Source organism: Hylobates moloch, unplaced genomic scaffold (assembly GCF_009828535.3).
Source record: "Hylobates moloch isolate HMO894 unplaced genomic scaffold, HMol_V3 SCAFFOLD_18, whole genome shotgun sequence".
Lineage (NCBI taxonomy): Eukaryota > Metazoa > Chordata > Mammalia > Primates > Hylobatidae > Hylobates > Hylobates moloch.
Window position 1 is genome coordinate 20,270,239 of NW_026652293.1, and position 16,432 is coordinate 20,286,670.

At 35.6% G+C, this 16,432-nt stretch overlaps 1 protein-coding gene across 2 annotated transcripts in view; it reads right to left on the bottom strand.

The window, feature by feature from the left end:
* CDC73 (cell division cycle 73) overlaps nucleotides 1-16,432 on the bottom strand; it is a 132,345-nt gene that overhangs the window by 50,381 nt on the left and 65,532 nt on the right. For both annotated transcript variants that reach the window (XM_032136242.2, XM_032136243.2), the window contains one exon: nucleotides 905-962. In XM_032136242.2, the coding sequence (XP_031992133.1) occupies nucleotides 905-962 (58 nt within the window). The remainder of the gene's footprint in view (nucleotides 1-904; nucleotides 963-16,432) is intronic.

Here is a 16,432-nt window from a genome sequence, read left to right on the forward strand (position 1 = left end):
CATCTGTACATACTACCACAGAACTATGACAGAACTGATGAAAGGATGGATATACATAAATAGCTTTTAAACATTTAAAAATGTTTTAAAACATGTTTCTAAAATCTTAACCAAAATGAAAACATTTTCTTAAAAATTTTCTTTAACTCTTCACTATATCTATTTATTCAAGTAAATGTTCCATAGTATAAATTCAATATTGAAAAACAGTGTTTTATAACCTATTTTATCAATGACCTTTGAATCAAACTGGGGAAAACATTACTTCAGTAAAGAATATCAGCTGGGCATGGTGGCTCAAGCCTGTAATCTCAGCACTTTGGGAGGCCGAGGCGGGTGGATCATGAGGTCAGGAGATCGAGACCATTCTGACTAACACGGTGAAACCCCATCTCTACTAAAAATACAAAAAATTAGCCGGGTGAGGTGGTGGGCGCCTGTAGTCCCAGCTACATGGGAGGCTGAGGCAGGAGAATGGCATGAACCCAGGAGGCAGAGCTTGCAGTGAGCCGAGATGGCGCCACTGTACTACAGCCTGGGCGACAGAGCAAGACTCTGTCTCAAAAAAAATGTATATATATATATAAAACAAAATCCAGTTCAGCTGCTTAATACACTATAGGAAAATAAATAATTTACTATGCTTTCACTTTATTTCTTTATGTCTTTCTGCTAAAAACATGAAGATTTATTAATGATGCTGACTGAAGTTTAGCAAGCATTTTATGTATATTATCAGTTTTGAGATCTGCTTAAACAGTATCAACAGTCTTCAAAGAAACATGACTTTGCAATGTATTTTAAGTAAAATTTAAATTTGTTCAAAGCATTATACACATACTAAAAAACTTGCACTGTTACGATCTTTTGAAAGAAAACAAAAAGCAAAGTTCTATATTTTTACCTGGTCTTGGTACTGGCTGGGCTGCAGGAGTCTGAGTCTTCCGGGCAGATGCACCCTCCTGTAAATGAATAAGAATTGATGTATAAGATCAAAGTTTCTTTACATAATAAACACTTTAATTATTGCAAAGAAATCTCATATGTCTCTGTCTCTTGTTCTGTTTTTCTCACTCAATTGGTTACTCCACTGAACATGTTATGACCTACAGTTTAAGAAAAAAATAAAAATGAAAACTCTCCTGATCTTTTATGCTATTAGTCATGAGATCATAATAAACATCTTTAGCATAAAATAAACTTAGTTACTACAGAGTAGTTACTGTAAGCATGTAATATTTTTAAATGATTTGCTTAACTGCTGACAATTTTAATATTCTCAGAAATGTCACTGCCTGTTCTAAAATCAAGTCAACCTTTTTTTCTCTAGACAATCTCAAAATAAATAAATGATATATACCCTCCTGTTGGAAAAACCTAAAATATGTTATATTGGAATGTATTTAAAAAAATAAACATTTCAAATAATTAAATGCCTTTAAAATATTCAGGAAAAATCACATTTATAAAGAAGAGATGTTACATTTGAATTAAGAGCAGATGAGAGTATCTTAAAAACTAAATAACAAATCTCAATACTTACTGAAAATGTAAGATGTACATGGAAATATGGTAAGTGTTGAAGTATATCAATTATATACTCAAGGATAGATGCCTCTGAAATGCTTAAGATTCTTAAAATGTCTGTTTTTAGTGCAATAGTTTCAATCATATTCACAGTGATATTTCATAATATATTTTTCTTTATAGAAAGTTGCAAGTGTAAATTTCATAACTATGAATTCATAAAGACTTTACACTAGTTGTACATAACAGAAGGAAATTTGATAAATATCAGGGGAGGTACATAAATACATAAACATTAAAATCAATATTAGCATCACAAAAAACATTTCCAAAGAAATACAGCTAAATACTAATTATAATTACATTACATTCTCTTCAAAATTTGAGATGGTAAACGTGGTAAAACTGTTTGAAACAGCAGGCTATCCTATAGTATTAAAAAAAAAAAAATGACTATAAAAATGAGTACAAGAGAAAAAAGACTTTCACTTCAATACAGTGGTATTCCTAGCATTCAGTTAGAACATCACAGAAACCATTCTTTATTACAAGAAACAACAGCCGCAGGAGCAGGTAGGTAGCAAAAACTCCAAGAAGAAAAAAAAAAAAAAGACACCTGAGGACAGCAAAATATCCTTTTTCCAATATTCTCACTATTGCGCATTTAATTATTAATATATTGGTGTATTTACTACTGAGTCATTCTGGGTGCTGGTTTCACAGATGTATTGTTCGTAAAAATTTATCAAGCATACTTATGATATGGTTTTCCTCCAATTATGTTACATTCATGTAAACCTTTAAAGGTAAAAAAAAAAAAAAGTGAGTCATAATTAAGGTGGAGAGCATATCAAATATTTAACATCATTATGATGTGGGGGAACCTTCTGATTATATTTGTCTCTAAGTTCATGTTAGGCGACATAACTGTTTTTATTCTTTTTTGTAATTCCAGTACCTGGAGCATAGTAGGCTCTGGGCACTGCAGCTAGTTGAACTGAACTGCACCTAGATTTTTAAAAAATCAGAAGCCAGGGCATAATCATTAAATAGGAATCCATTAAAAGGAACATTAGCCCCTATATAAAGAATCAACTAGACATTATATAATAAGAGTAAACTAATCATATTACTTACCTATTCTAGTATGTAAATACTGACTCGTGGGGATGTGATTTAAGAGGAAAAACAGAAAATGAGACAGAAAAACAATGAGCACGCATATATGCAGACATCTTCTGTCCACATTTAACCATGAGTCTGGTTAGATTCAAATCAAAGCCTTTCTTTTTTTTTTTGGAATAGAGTAGCCTAAGTTCAAAATCACCAGAATAAAAATTATGTGCATATAAAGATAACTACACAAACCCAAAGTGATCCAACTAACTACTGAATTAGCTGTACACCTGTACTATATAACAAAGAGTACGAATTTTACAACATGGGTCAGGCAAAAGGTATAAGCATATGTAAATAATATGGGGAAAAAAAACCTTTTCCACTATAAACTGTAACCCTTAGGAATTTTTGTCTACTTTTGAATAAGCTCAAAACTTGATCCTTTTAAATACCAATAATGGATATTTTCTGTTTTCCTAGTAATAATCCTTGCTTGATGACCCAATCACTCCCTTTTGGCAATAAGTTCTATCCCCTGGTCACTAGGAAAGGTTTATATCCTAGACTACATCAATCAAAAGTCCTTCTCTGGGATTATTTTTTATAGACTAGAGCTAGCTGTTAAAAACACTAGCTACAAGGAAATAAGCCCAAAATCACTGATGATGATGACCCTTGACTCATGGAGAAAATGTATTGGCAGAAAGAGAGAATTAAGCTATAACGCAAGAAAAGAGGTAGAATATAATACCCTTTATAATACCTACTATCTATTTCTAGTGGCCTGCAAGACCTACTTTACCCTTAACCATTCTTGATTACATGAGTCAAATCTCCCATCTCAGCACTCTACAAACCCCGCACACACTTTCGTTTGCCTCAGTTGAATCAAAGTCCTGTCAGTTGCAATAGAAAAAAAAATGTTACCTAATTTTGTCTTCTCAAGGTTTACTGAAAATTTCAGTTGTCAAGGTCGGCACAGTATAACTTTAATTTTTGAGTTGGTATACACACCCGCCCCGCCAATACACACACAATTATACAGCTGTGACACAACAACAGACTAATGACAAAACAGTAGAATATGACCTTCTTGGAAGAAAACTGGGAAGTTCTTTGCAAATCACACCATGAATTTATAGCCGTTTCTAGGAGCCCCCAGCCAACACCACCCAAGAGGCTAAAAGCACATTCTACTCTGATTTCCATTATTTTTAAGTAAAGGTGGAGTAGTCACTGCATAAGGGATTGCAGAAATCAACCCCACCACCCTCCACCCTAAAGATGAAGAGACAAAGGTGAAGTCATTTTTCAAAGGCTATACGCATGCGCTCGCGCACACACACACACACACACACACACACACACACACACACACGGAAAGTATTAAGAAACAGAAAAAATAATCTGGAATATGGAACAGACTGACAATTCTATATTTTTAAAGATTTGGATTGGAAGAAAAAACACTACCCAGCTGGGAAAAGAAAGGTATCAGCACAAAAACGAAAGAGCTGACAAGTTGTGCTAACTGGAGAGGAAAACCTGCTTTCTCCTGAAAAGTCAGAAGCATTATAATTTCACCAAGACTTGAGGCATTCTAGAAAAGTAATAACTGAATTAACACAGAAGGGAAAAACAGTGAGAAAACCACATTTTCGAAGAATAAAAATACAAAACCAAGTATGCTGTTTACAAGCAATCCTTGCTTTCATTATTATAGCAAATGAGATCATCTAAAATCTTCTGGTATTTGCAAAGTACCAGTATGTGCTGCTTAAACGAGTGGAATAAATATCGTAATATATAATACCATCAGAAAAAAATTTTTGTTGCAAGTGAAAAAGAATACGCTATATACATTATATTTAATTTTAAAATGTTACCTGAAACAGTGAAATACTGAAAACTTTTTTTTAAAAAAACAGGATCTCACTCACCCAGGTTGGAGTGCAGTGGTGCAATCTTGGCTCACTGCAGCCTTGACCTCTGGGGCTTAAGCAATTTTCCCACCTCAGCCTCCAGGCACGCACCACCATGCCAGGCTAGTTTTTGTTTTTTTTGTTGTTGTTTTTTTTTTTTTGGTGGGGACAGGGTTTCGCCATGTTGCCCAGGCTGGTATCAAACTCCTGAGCTCAAGGCTCCCAAAGTGCTAGGATTACAGGTGTGTACCACCACGCTTGGCCTGAAAGTTTTTACGAAGAAAACATATATAGAACATATATGCAGACTCCAGGAGTTTCTGATCTACTTTTCTGTTGTATTAATAAGGGCAAAAGTCACATACGTTTTAAAAATTATTTAAATATTAGTCATACCCTTGAATGCTTTTACCTTTATTTTAAAAAGTAACTTATTCCTATGAAATCTGGATAATTAGAATTCCCAAAGATTAGAATGTTTAAATATGTGTGTGAATCTCTTTTTTTTTTTTTTTTTGAGATGGAGTCTTGCTCTGTCCCCCAGGTTGGAGTGCAGTGGTGCCATCTCGGCTCACTGCAACCTCTGCCTCCCAAGCTCAAGAAATTCTCCTGCTTCAGCCACTCAAGTAGCTGGGACTACAGGTGCGCACCATCAATGTCTGGCTAATGTTTGTATTTTTAGTAGAAACAGGGTTTCACCATGTTGACCAGGCTGGTCTCAAACTCCTGACCTCAAGTGACCCACCCGCCTCTGCCTCCCAAAGTGCTGGGATTACAGGCACGAGCCATCGCGCCCGGCCTGAATTTCTAAACACATGAATGAGTCTTTTTTTTAAGGGATCAGGCCTCATTTTGTTGCACAGGTTGGTCTCAAACTTCAAGCAATCCTCCTGCCTTGCCCTCCTAAAGCGCGGGGATTGCAGGAGAGAGCCACCATGTCCAGCTAGTCTTAAAAAAGTGTTTTGAGAAACCTGTTGTAGAAAAAGGAAACAGCAATTCTGGGCACAAATTACAATGAGGCTAAAAAACATAAAGGATTTTAGAAGCAAAACATTTCAACACAAATAAAAAGCACAATTTTTTTAAGACTTCTTATAACCCTGAGGTATATGTATACAATATGTTGCTAACATAGAAAACAATCAAGATACTTATAAAGCATAGTACTTCCCTCCCTTTAAATATACAGATAAAGGGCTATAAAATTTAAAAATAAATTTATCTTTCTTTCCCTAAGCCCAGAAACTCTCTCCAGAGAAGTAACCACTTAAACGGCTGGGACATGTTCTCTCTTATCACCCAACCTCTAAACAAACTGATTAAGATAGATGTTGCATCTATTGTACGATAAGAAAATAAAACTAAAACAAACAAACAAGCAAAAACCAGTTACTTGCCCCAGGTCACATGGCTACTAAGCAGAACAGATCTGGGCCTTTTTGAATCCAAAGCCTATGCTTCCTAACTACTAATACCTTGTAACCTCTGATTTGAGGACTTCCCTTCACAAACTTTTTTCTCTCTTTCCTCGTTCTCTCTCTCTTCCCATAATTCCAATGTTCCCCTGTCTTGACCTTTTGGCATTTTATGGATACCTTTATCATGTCTTAGTACATTTGTGCTACTATACCAAAATACCACAGACTGGGCAATTTGTAAATAACAGAAACATATTTCTCAAAATTCTGAAGGCTGGAAAATCCAAGATCAAGGCACCTGCAGGTTTGTGTCTCTCTGCTTCCAAGATGATGTCTTATTGTTGCATCCTCTGGAGGGGACAGACAGTGTCTTCACATGGTGGAAGGTGGAAGGGCAAAAAAGGATTTAAGCTAATTCCCTCCAGCCTTTTACAGGGCATTAATTCATTTGTAAAGACCATGCCCTCATGACTTAATCACTTTCCAAATGGTCCTACTTCTTAATATCACCACAGTGGGGATTAATTTTCAACACATAAATTTTGGGAGGCATTCAGACCATAACACCTCATTATACTATATAATTCCCTACTTATTTGTCTGCTTCCCCCAATCAGACTGCAAGGTACTTTACTTCGCATCAGAAACTATTACTCCTCCAATCTTGATACAGCCAGGTGCATGGGAGGTGTTTAATCACTATACACTGACTAATTAAAACAAATATATTTGCCTTAGAATTACTGATTCATGACTATTACATCGAGTAAAAACTGTTTTATCTATTAAATGAATATGGCAAAAATAACTGTCACACAGGATTATTAAGAGAATTAAACATTCATTCTTTCCACATACACTTTTTTTTTTTCTTTTTTTGTAAGATGGTGTCTCACTTTGTTGCCCAGGCTGGAGTGCAGTGGCGCAATCTCAACTCACTGCAACCTCCACCTCCCAGTTCAAGCGATTCTTGTGCCTCAGCCTCCCCAGTAGCTGGGAGTGCAGGCGTGCACCATCAAACCTGGCTAATTTTTCTATTTTTAGTAGAGACGGGGTTTCACCATGTTGGCCAGGCTGGTCTTGAACTCCTGACCTCAAGCGATCCACCCGCCTCGGCCTCCCAAAGTGCTGGGATTAAAGGCATGAGCCACTGCACCCGGCCTCTACATACACTTACTGAAAGCATAGTTAAGTGCCAAATAAGAAAACAGAAATGCAGAAATATAAACAAGAGCACGAGGTCCCTACCCACATGGTGCTTGCAATCTAATGAAGGAGATCGATAATACATGAAATGAAAAAATTATTAATACAATTACATATGTATTTAGTTACTTGCAATATGCATATGTGTTTCTGTCTGTGTATTTTCAGCTCACTGCCCCAAAAAAAGTGGGACTAATAACTGTTAAACAATTTTCTTTTAACACTCTTTATATAAGGATAAGTCACGACCTAGCAAACTGAATTCAGCAGCAAATTAAAAGTATTATATACCATGACCTAATGGGATTTATTCTTGGAATGCAAAGGTGGTTCAACGTATGAAAAATCAATGTATTAATATTTAATAATACACCACATTAACAGATAAAGGTGAAAAACCCTCATAGTAATCTCAAATGATGTAGAAAAAAAGACAAAAATTAATACTCTTTCATTAAAACATTTAAAAATTCAACTAGGAATGGAAGGAAATGTCCTCCACATAATAAAGATACATATGAAAAACCCACAGCTAACATCATACTCAATGGCGACAAAGCTTTGTCCCTAAGATCAGGAACAAGACAAGGATGCCCACTTTCATCACTTCTATTCAACATAATACTGAAAGTTCCAGCCAGAGAAATTAGGCAAGAAAAACAGAAGGCATTCAAATTGGAAAGGAAGAGGTAAAATTATGTTTGCAGATGACAAGATTTGTATGTTAAATAACCTAGAAATGACACCAAAAAAGTTAATTAATAATAAACAAGTTCTGCAAAGTTGCAGAATACAAAATTAACACACGAAAATTAGTTGTGTTTCTATATACTAACAATACAGTCCAAAAAGTAAATTAAGAAAACAATTCCACTTACTATAGCATTAAAAAGAATGAAATACTCAGGAATAAACTCAACCAAGGAAACAAAAGACTTGTACACTGAAACTATAAAATATTGCTAAAAGAATTAAAGACACAAATAAATGGAAAGACATTTGTGTTCACGGACTAGAAAAATATTAAGATTTCTATACTATCAGAAGCACAACACAATCCCTATCAAAACTCAACATTTTTGCAGAAATAGAAAAACTCATCCTAAAAGTTACATGGAATCTCACGTGACCTCAAATACTTAGCCAAACTCATCGTGAAAAAGATCAAAGTTGGAGGACTCAAACTTCCAGATTTCAAAACTTACTGCAAAGCAACAGTAAACAGAAGAGGCATAAAGACAGACATACAGATTAATGGAACAGAACATCCAGAAATAACCTCACACATATATGGTCAACTAATTTTTGACAAGGGTGTACAGACCATTCAATAAGGAAAGGACAGCCTTTTCAACAAATGGTGCTGGGGAAACTGGATAGCCACACACAAAAGGACGAAGTTGGACCATTACTTTAAAACTATGTACAAATTTAACTCAAAAAGGATCAAAAGACTAAACTCAAGAGTGAAAACTATAGAACTCTTAGAAGAAAACAGAGGAAAAGCTTCATGAAACTGAATTTAGCACAGATGTCTTGGATATGAAACCAAAAGTACAGGCAACGGAAAAAGAAACAAACTGGATTCCATCAAAATTTAAAACTTTTGTGCAAAGGACATCAACACAGTGAAAAGGCAACCTACAGAAAGGGAAAAAATATTTGCAAGTCACGCATATAAGAAATTAATATCCACACTATATAAAGAACTCCAACTCAACAAGGACAAAACACTAACCAGCCAATTTACATATGGGCAAAGGATTTGAATAGGTATTTCTCCAGAGATACAGATGGCTATTAAGTGCATGAAAATACACCAGACATCACTAATCGTTAGGGAAAAGCAAATCAAATACCATGAGACATCACTTCAAATACATTTGAATGGTTATTATCAAAATCCAGTAACAAAATAAGAAAATAACAAGTATAAATGAGAATATGGGGAAATTGGAATTCTTATACATGACTGGCAGGAACACAAAATGGCACAGCTATTGTGAAAAGTGTATGATGGTACTCCAAAAATTAAACAAAGAATTAACATATGATCCAACAATTCTGTTTGAGTATATATATCCAAAAATATTTGAAATCACAGACTTAAACAGATATTTTTACAACCAAGTTCACAGCAGCATTCTTCACAATAGGCAAAAAGTAGGAATAACTCAAATGAACATCAACACATGAACAGATAAATTATATATATATACAATGGGATGTCATTTAGCCTTCCAAAGGAATGGAATTGTAATACATGCTACAACACAAATGAACCTTGAAAACATTACGCTAAACGAAATAGGCTGGACAAAAAAAAAATTCTGTGTGGGTTTGTGACAGTGTTTCTGGATGAGATTAACGTTTGAACAGGAAGATTGAGTAAAGCAGATGCCCATTCCTAATGTGAGTAGGCCTCATCAAATTCATTCTGAATATTACAAAAGGGCAGAGTTAGAAGAGAATGCATTCTCAGCTGGCTGACACAGATCCTGAGACTTCTTAGGCTCCATATCTGTGTGAGTCAATTCATTGTAACAATCTCCATATATACATAGGTGTGCATACGTTTTGTATGTTAAACCACCAGTAAAATAAACACTAATAACTAATATACTAAATCTATATATGTGTGTGTGTATATATATATATACACACATAGAGATTTATTTCACAAATTATAAACAGATATAGAAACAGATTCTATTGGCTCTGTTTCTCTAGAAAACCCAGACTAATACAGCAATTCAAATTGGAATCAAGAGAGAAAAGGTGATACAAATCACAAAATCTTTAAAAGCGGTACTCTTGCATATTAGAAAAACTTTTTTCATTTACTTATCTACTGATTTAAAAATGACATCCATGTGAACGTAGTTGAAATGTTTTATCACAGAACTGCAATTAGCAAAAATCCAAAGCATGTGTATTGCTCTCCTTTAATATCAAAGTCTATAATGATCTCCTATCTTAGGGCACAGGTGAATGATTCTGTCATATGTCTCTCTGAGGTTTAATAAAACCACTATGTTCATTTAAAACTGGCAGAATTATTTTTACAGTGGCAGAGAAACGTGGATAAGGTAGACGGTACACATAATCATTTGTGTAACATATGGGTCCACGAACTAAAAGAATATACCAAGTAACCGGAAGTGTTAATCAGAGTGAAAAAAGTTGATTTGTAAGTCTTAAGAGCTATGTTCCAGCTTTGACTTGCCACAAAGTGAGGAACTTTGAGAAAATCACTGCCTCTCAGGGTCTTAGTTACTTCACCTATAAAGCGAGAAAAATAAATTTTTAGATGACCTCAAAGGTCCAATTCTGCTCTGAAATTTCATTTTTCTAATGTAAATAATACCTTTTCACTAAAAATAATGCCACTGTAGTGCAACCTTGAATGTGCAATTAACTGATTAAGTTTGAAGACATAATCCAAAATGGGTTTCTTCAAAGGTAGAAGAATGGTATACCATATAAATTTGCTCTTCTTTTGTTCCATGTAAATTAAAACATATTATCCTGCCTAGTTCCTTCTATCACAGGGTATGTTTGTAATCAGTTGTTAGTTTAGCTGTTTTGGGAAACACAGAATTATAGTTACTGGCATACAGGTAGAAAGATAAGTAACAATTTACAAGCTTTAAAAGAAAACATTTAGTAAGATTCAATAAACTGACTGAGGAAGCTACACTGAAACAAATCTGTATGTATACTTAACTACCTGAAACCCATCACTGCCCCACAACACACATACACAAACACACACACACACACACACACACACACACACACTCTACAAGTAAGACAGCTGAAATGTTCTGGAACATTGTAAGTTCTGGAGATAGTAATAAATTCTGTGAAAAGTTAGAAAATGGTATATAAAACTCAAAGGTGAGAGAAAATCTGTGAAAAAGAAACAATATGTTCATTAGCAAATAATTAAGGATAAATGGTGGATATAAACGGAAATACTACATTTTTCTTTTTTTGGCTCACTAAAACTCAGCAATTCTATTTTCTGAGACCACATCTTATTTAAAATGAGTGAAAATATAGGACATGCATGAGAAATTAAAAGAATAACAATATAATACAAACCAAGTTCAATTGGGAACACAAAAGTATCAAAACACAGTGAAAATGAGTGACACCATATGAATTTCATAAGAGTTTATATATGAAAGACAAAATTTAAATAACACTTATTTCCAATTATTTTGCTATCTTTATAATGATCTATGTATCCATCAAGGCTATCAATTTCTTCAAAGAAAGGAACCTAATGCATCTCACAACCCCCTGTAGCTTGCATATAAAAAATGCCTAATGTATTTGCCAAAGGTTAGCAAACCCCTTATACAGCCTAAGAAGTTGGGGGCAGGGCACAGAATCAAACCCTAAAAGTCAAACATTATCTCTTGATCTGTAATCCTATAACCTTTGCATGTCTCTTGTCTGCTTTGCTGTAGGGGTTTGGTCAGGGTGGTGGGAGAAATTATAAAATTATAGGAAAAATGCAAACCTTGGAAGGCCAGAAGGTTTTGCAAAAGCCTCTGGATAGGGTTATGGCTGAAAGCAGCCTAATTCTCTTACCTTGAGTTAATAGCTTAGAGTAAGTAAAAAGGAATGTAAGGGAGTTTATCTAAAGAGCTTGTTTACACATGTGGTCCTAAGACTGGCCTTTGTTCATTCATAGGACTGCTCTCTCCAGCGGAGGGCGACCAGATTAATTAACCACAGGTGTGCTGACTCAATGCTTTTTGTCATTAAATCTGTGCTGAATAAATGCTGGCAAGGCCAGGTAGTTGGCACACGGCTGCCACAACTCCTTCTGTGAGTGGCCCCCTGCTCTTTCACTGAATATCAGTGTCTTGGTATGTTATTTATCCATCGCGCAGCCTGGTTCTGTGGGTCAGACCTTGGCACTTTGCAAAGTTCCTTTACACTGAAGTCCCTATTTCTAATCGGGCCATAACCAATCATACTGAAGATGGCTACATGAATCGAGTATGTTCAATGTTCCCTTCTTTCTTCAGAAAAGCCCTTTCGGAAAAAATTCTATTTACTTACTTCCAACACTTGCTTTCTTGTTTTGTCTTTTATGAGATAGTGTCTCACTCTGTCGCCCAGGCTGGAGTGCAGTGGCGCGATCTTGGCTCACTGCAATTTCTGCCTCCCAGGTCCAAGTGATTCTTGTGCCTCAGCCTCCCAGGTAGCTGGGATTACAGGCATGTACCACCACGTCTGGCTAATTTTTGTATTTTTAGTAGAGGGGGGTTTTGCTATGTCAGCCAGGCTGGTCTTGAACTCCCAATCTCAGGTGATCTGCCCATCTCGGCCTCCCAAAGTGCTGGAATTACAGGCATGAGCTACCATGCTTGGCTCCCAACACTTGCTTTCTATTCGTATCTACTACAGCCATTAAAATAAATACTTTCTGATACTAATAATTTATATTTGGGTAACTATGCTACTTTGCAAAGTTTTAGTAGAATTTTAAGTTTCAATATTTTACATATACTTGAATTTACAAATTGTTATACTTTAAATAAATTAATAGTGTTAATAATTTTAAATATCAAGAATATGCTGGGTTTGCAGAGTAGAGAGTAAGCTGCCTGAAATAATTTATTCAAAGGTGCTGACCCAGTGGATGTCAGAGTTCTATCAAATTCAACACATCCCTTTTATATTTAATTTACATAGAACAAGTATTTATATAAGAAATACTTTACAATGACCCTTCTAACTACCTGAAATGAAATGCACAGGTAATATAACCAATCTACATATATATTTTAAAAATTAATACACTAATACAAATAAAATTTTTAAAGAGATTTATGATAAAGGCCAGGGGCAGTGGCTCAGGCCTATAATCCCTGCACTTTGGGAGAACGAGGTGGGCAGATGACTTGAGGCTAGGAGTTTGAGACCAGCCTGCAACATGATGAAACCGCGACTCTACTAAAAATACAAAAATTAGCCAGGTGTGGTGGCACACGCCTGTAATCCCAGCTACTCGGGTGGCTGACGCAGGAGAATCACTTGAAACTGGAGGTGGAAGTTGCAGTGAGCCAAGATCACGCCACTGCACTCCAGCCTGGGCAACAGAGCAAGACCGTCTCAAAAAACAAAAAAAAAACAAAAAAGAGAGAGAGATTTATGATAAAAATATGCATTTCAGTATTAAGTCTCAGACATGATTACACCAGAAGATATACTAACCAGATGCTAATACCTACACGTAAAGTCACAGTGAATATAACAATTACAAACGCCCATAGACTGGTATATTGGTGACTCAAATGCCATGAACATAATCTGATTTTTTGAAATGGTGAACCATTCGCCAAGTTTAGAACAAAGCAAGGTACAAGCTTCCCTCATTGTACACTGTAATTACATTTCTAGAGATAATTCAGTGCATGTTAAAACTGAACAAAATATACTTTATGTTCCAACAATGTTTTAAATTTACTTAATTATAAAAAAGTGTTTCACCTACACAGATATCCAATGAAACACTCAGAAGTCCTGCAGAACACAGAGCTAGTCTTTGTTGTTTACAAAGACTGTCCCACACACTACTGGACTACTACCTACCCTGGCCCTAAAATATCCTTAAAAATAATTCTGTTAACTAGAAACATCCTCACAAACTTCTAGAACACCTCCTAGAAAGCAGTACTACCCCTACCACTGCCCCCTTGAGAACCACAGCTCTAAGAGTATTATTCCTGACTGAAATAGCTGTGCCTCAGAAAAACCAAGGAATACACAAGCATAATAAAGTATTTGCCAAATCACTGCTGATTGTAAATGCTCATTGTTAAAAGTTTGCATGAATTAAAACAGATAAAGGTATCTATAATTAGTTCTGAATGAGACACTTAAATTTAGCTTTGTTTTCAAGTCAAAAGAAATTCTTAAACAACATGCGCATCTGCTGCACAAGAAAACTGAAGGAGAAAAATAAGGCAGGCAAACACTGACACTTGTGGTCATTCTGAGATTGCTTATTTGCAATCAGGCTAATTCTTGTTTTGTGAGTTCAAGGAAAGTAAAGTTGGTTCATAAATCATCCACTGACTTTAGAGGAAAATTACAAGCTTTTAATAAACATTTTACTTCTCTTCAAAAAGGGGAAACTACCTATACTAACATTAAATAACCAAAAACAAGCCATTTGTCCAAATCTTTTATGTAACGAAAAAGACTGCATCTGATTATAAATAAAAACAGTCAAGAGAAATAAACTCCAAGCAAACATTATGCAAAATCGTCTAGTCATCTTAATAAAACTAAAATTGGTCTCTAAATAATTGTGTCAAGTGACAGTTTTCAGAGTGGCATGGTGGAAATTATACCTGATCTAAAACATTAAGATTTTTGTCCAACATAGGAAAAAATAGCTGGTACTTCTGGTAAGCCCTAGCTGAAATTAATTCCTTGAATTCAGGGACCAACCACTCATAATAAAGCACAAACAGGAAAGGAGACCAACATAAGAAGACCAGATTCATGTCTCCCTTGTAATGTTACTCAAGGATTTTGTTCATTCCCATTAGATGAAAATCATCCACCCTGGTTGAAGTGCTCTCCCCCTACCTTTCTCTTTTAATCTTTTTACCAAGGACATATCGTTGAATGTACATACATAGATAAATAGATGATGTAACTCCATGAGTTACTATTTAATAGCCACTTGAACAGCAGATTTACATCTGATTCAACATATTCAAAATCATTAACTACATGAATACAAAAATAATTATTTCTACACCCAGTAAAAACTGAGAATTAGGAGGCATTACAATTCCTGTCTTTAAATTCTGACTCCTTGAAGTCTATACTAGACATGCCCAGGAAAATGCTAAAACCAGCCTGGACAGCTCTGGCCATGATGCACATAGTAATGGCCACCTATTTTTCCATCACGGATGTGTTGTAAGATTAAAAATAGACTTAGGCAAGTGACAATTACAAGCCATTTATAACTATAAAACTTAACAAAATAGCTGCCAGTTTGCTGAATCTGAAAAAGAAACCTGTCACATTTACTGAGTTAGTTTAACCATAGAATTCAAATGTTAAAAGAAACTAGACTAAAGGAAGAACTTCTACAAGCTCTCCTGTCATAAGATTTTTACAGTTTCTCTTGACTGGAAACACGTAGGTTGCTAGAAAAAGTTACTAAACGGACTTTTATCTCACATCTGCCCTGTTTTCCCGAACTTTACGTAGAGTTCTTAACTAGCTTAACTTAAAATTAACAAACAGGTTGGCCGGGCACTGTGGCTCACGTCTGTAATCCTAGCACTTTGGGAGGCCAAGGCAGGTGGATCACCTGAGGTCAGGAGTTTGAGACCGGCCTGGGCAACATAGTAAAACCTCGCTTCTAGTAAAAATACAACTATTAGCCAGGTGTGGTGGCACACGCCTGTAATCCCAGGTACTCGGCAGGTTGAAGCACGAGAATCTCTTGAACCTGGGAGGCAGAGGTTGCAGTGAGACAAGATCGTGCCACTGTACCCCAGCCTGGGCAATACAGCGAAACTCTGTCTCAAAAAAGAAAAAAAGACAGAAAGAAAGAGGTTGCGGCTGTACTTTAAAGTATGAAGTAAATTCCAGTTAAGTACACAGGCACCTTTTGTTAGTAATATTTGGAAGTTTCTTGCTGTTTAAATACTTGTCCCATAACAAGCAGTTCGGGTTGGGGGGGGGGTCCCACTGGAAATTCAGGGACTCAACCCAATACTGGAGGGACCCACTAATGAGTAGGTTACCCATATAACTCTCTTAATAATCAAAATCTATAATCCAGGGAGACATTAAAAAAATCCAATCAAAAGAACTGGCAAAAGAATAATTATTATTTAGTCCTTTCCTGGAGAAAGGGGTAGGGAATGTCTCTAAATCAACTTTGTATCCCCTATACTTAATAAGCTATGCCTAAATGCGCGTGTTGGTACACAGTAGTTAATCAATATGTACCTGTTGAAAAAGTGAAAATATAAACATTCATTTATTATTCTATTAATGATTCCTGGGTATGCTGTGCCAGTGTTCGGAAAAAAAAAAATCCCACAATTTCTCTAGCAGTGCCATGTAATAAAAAGTTTAAGAACAGAGAATAATGACAGTACTAGATAGATTAAAAAAAAAAAAAACAGAGGATAAGAATTTAGATAATCTTGCTTCAATTCCCAGCTTGGCCTCTATTCTTAT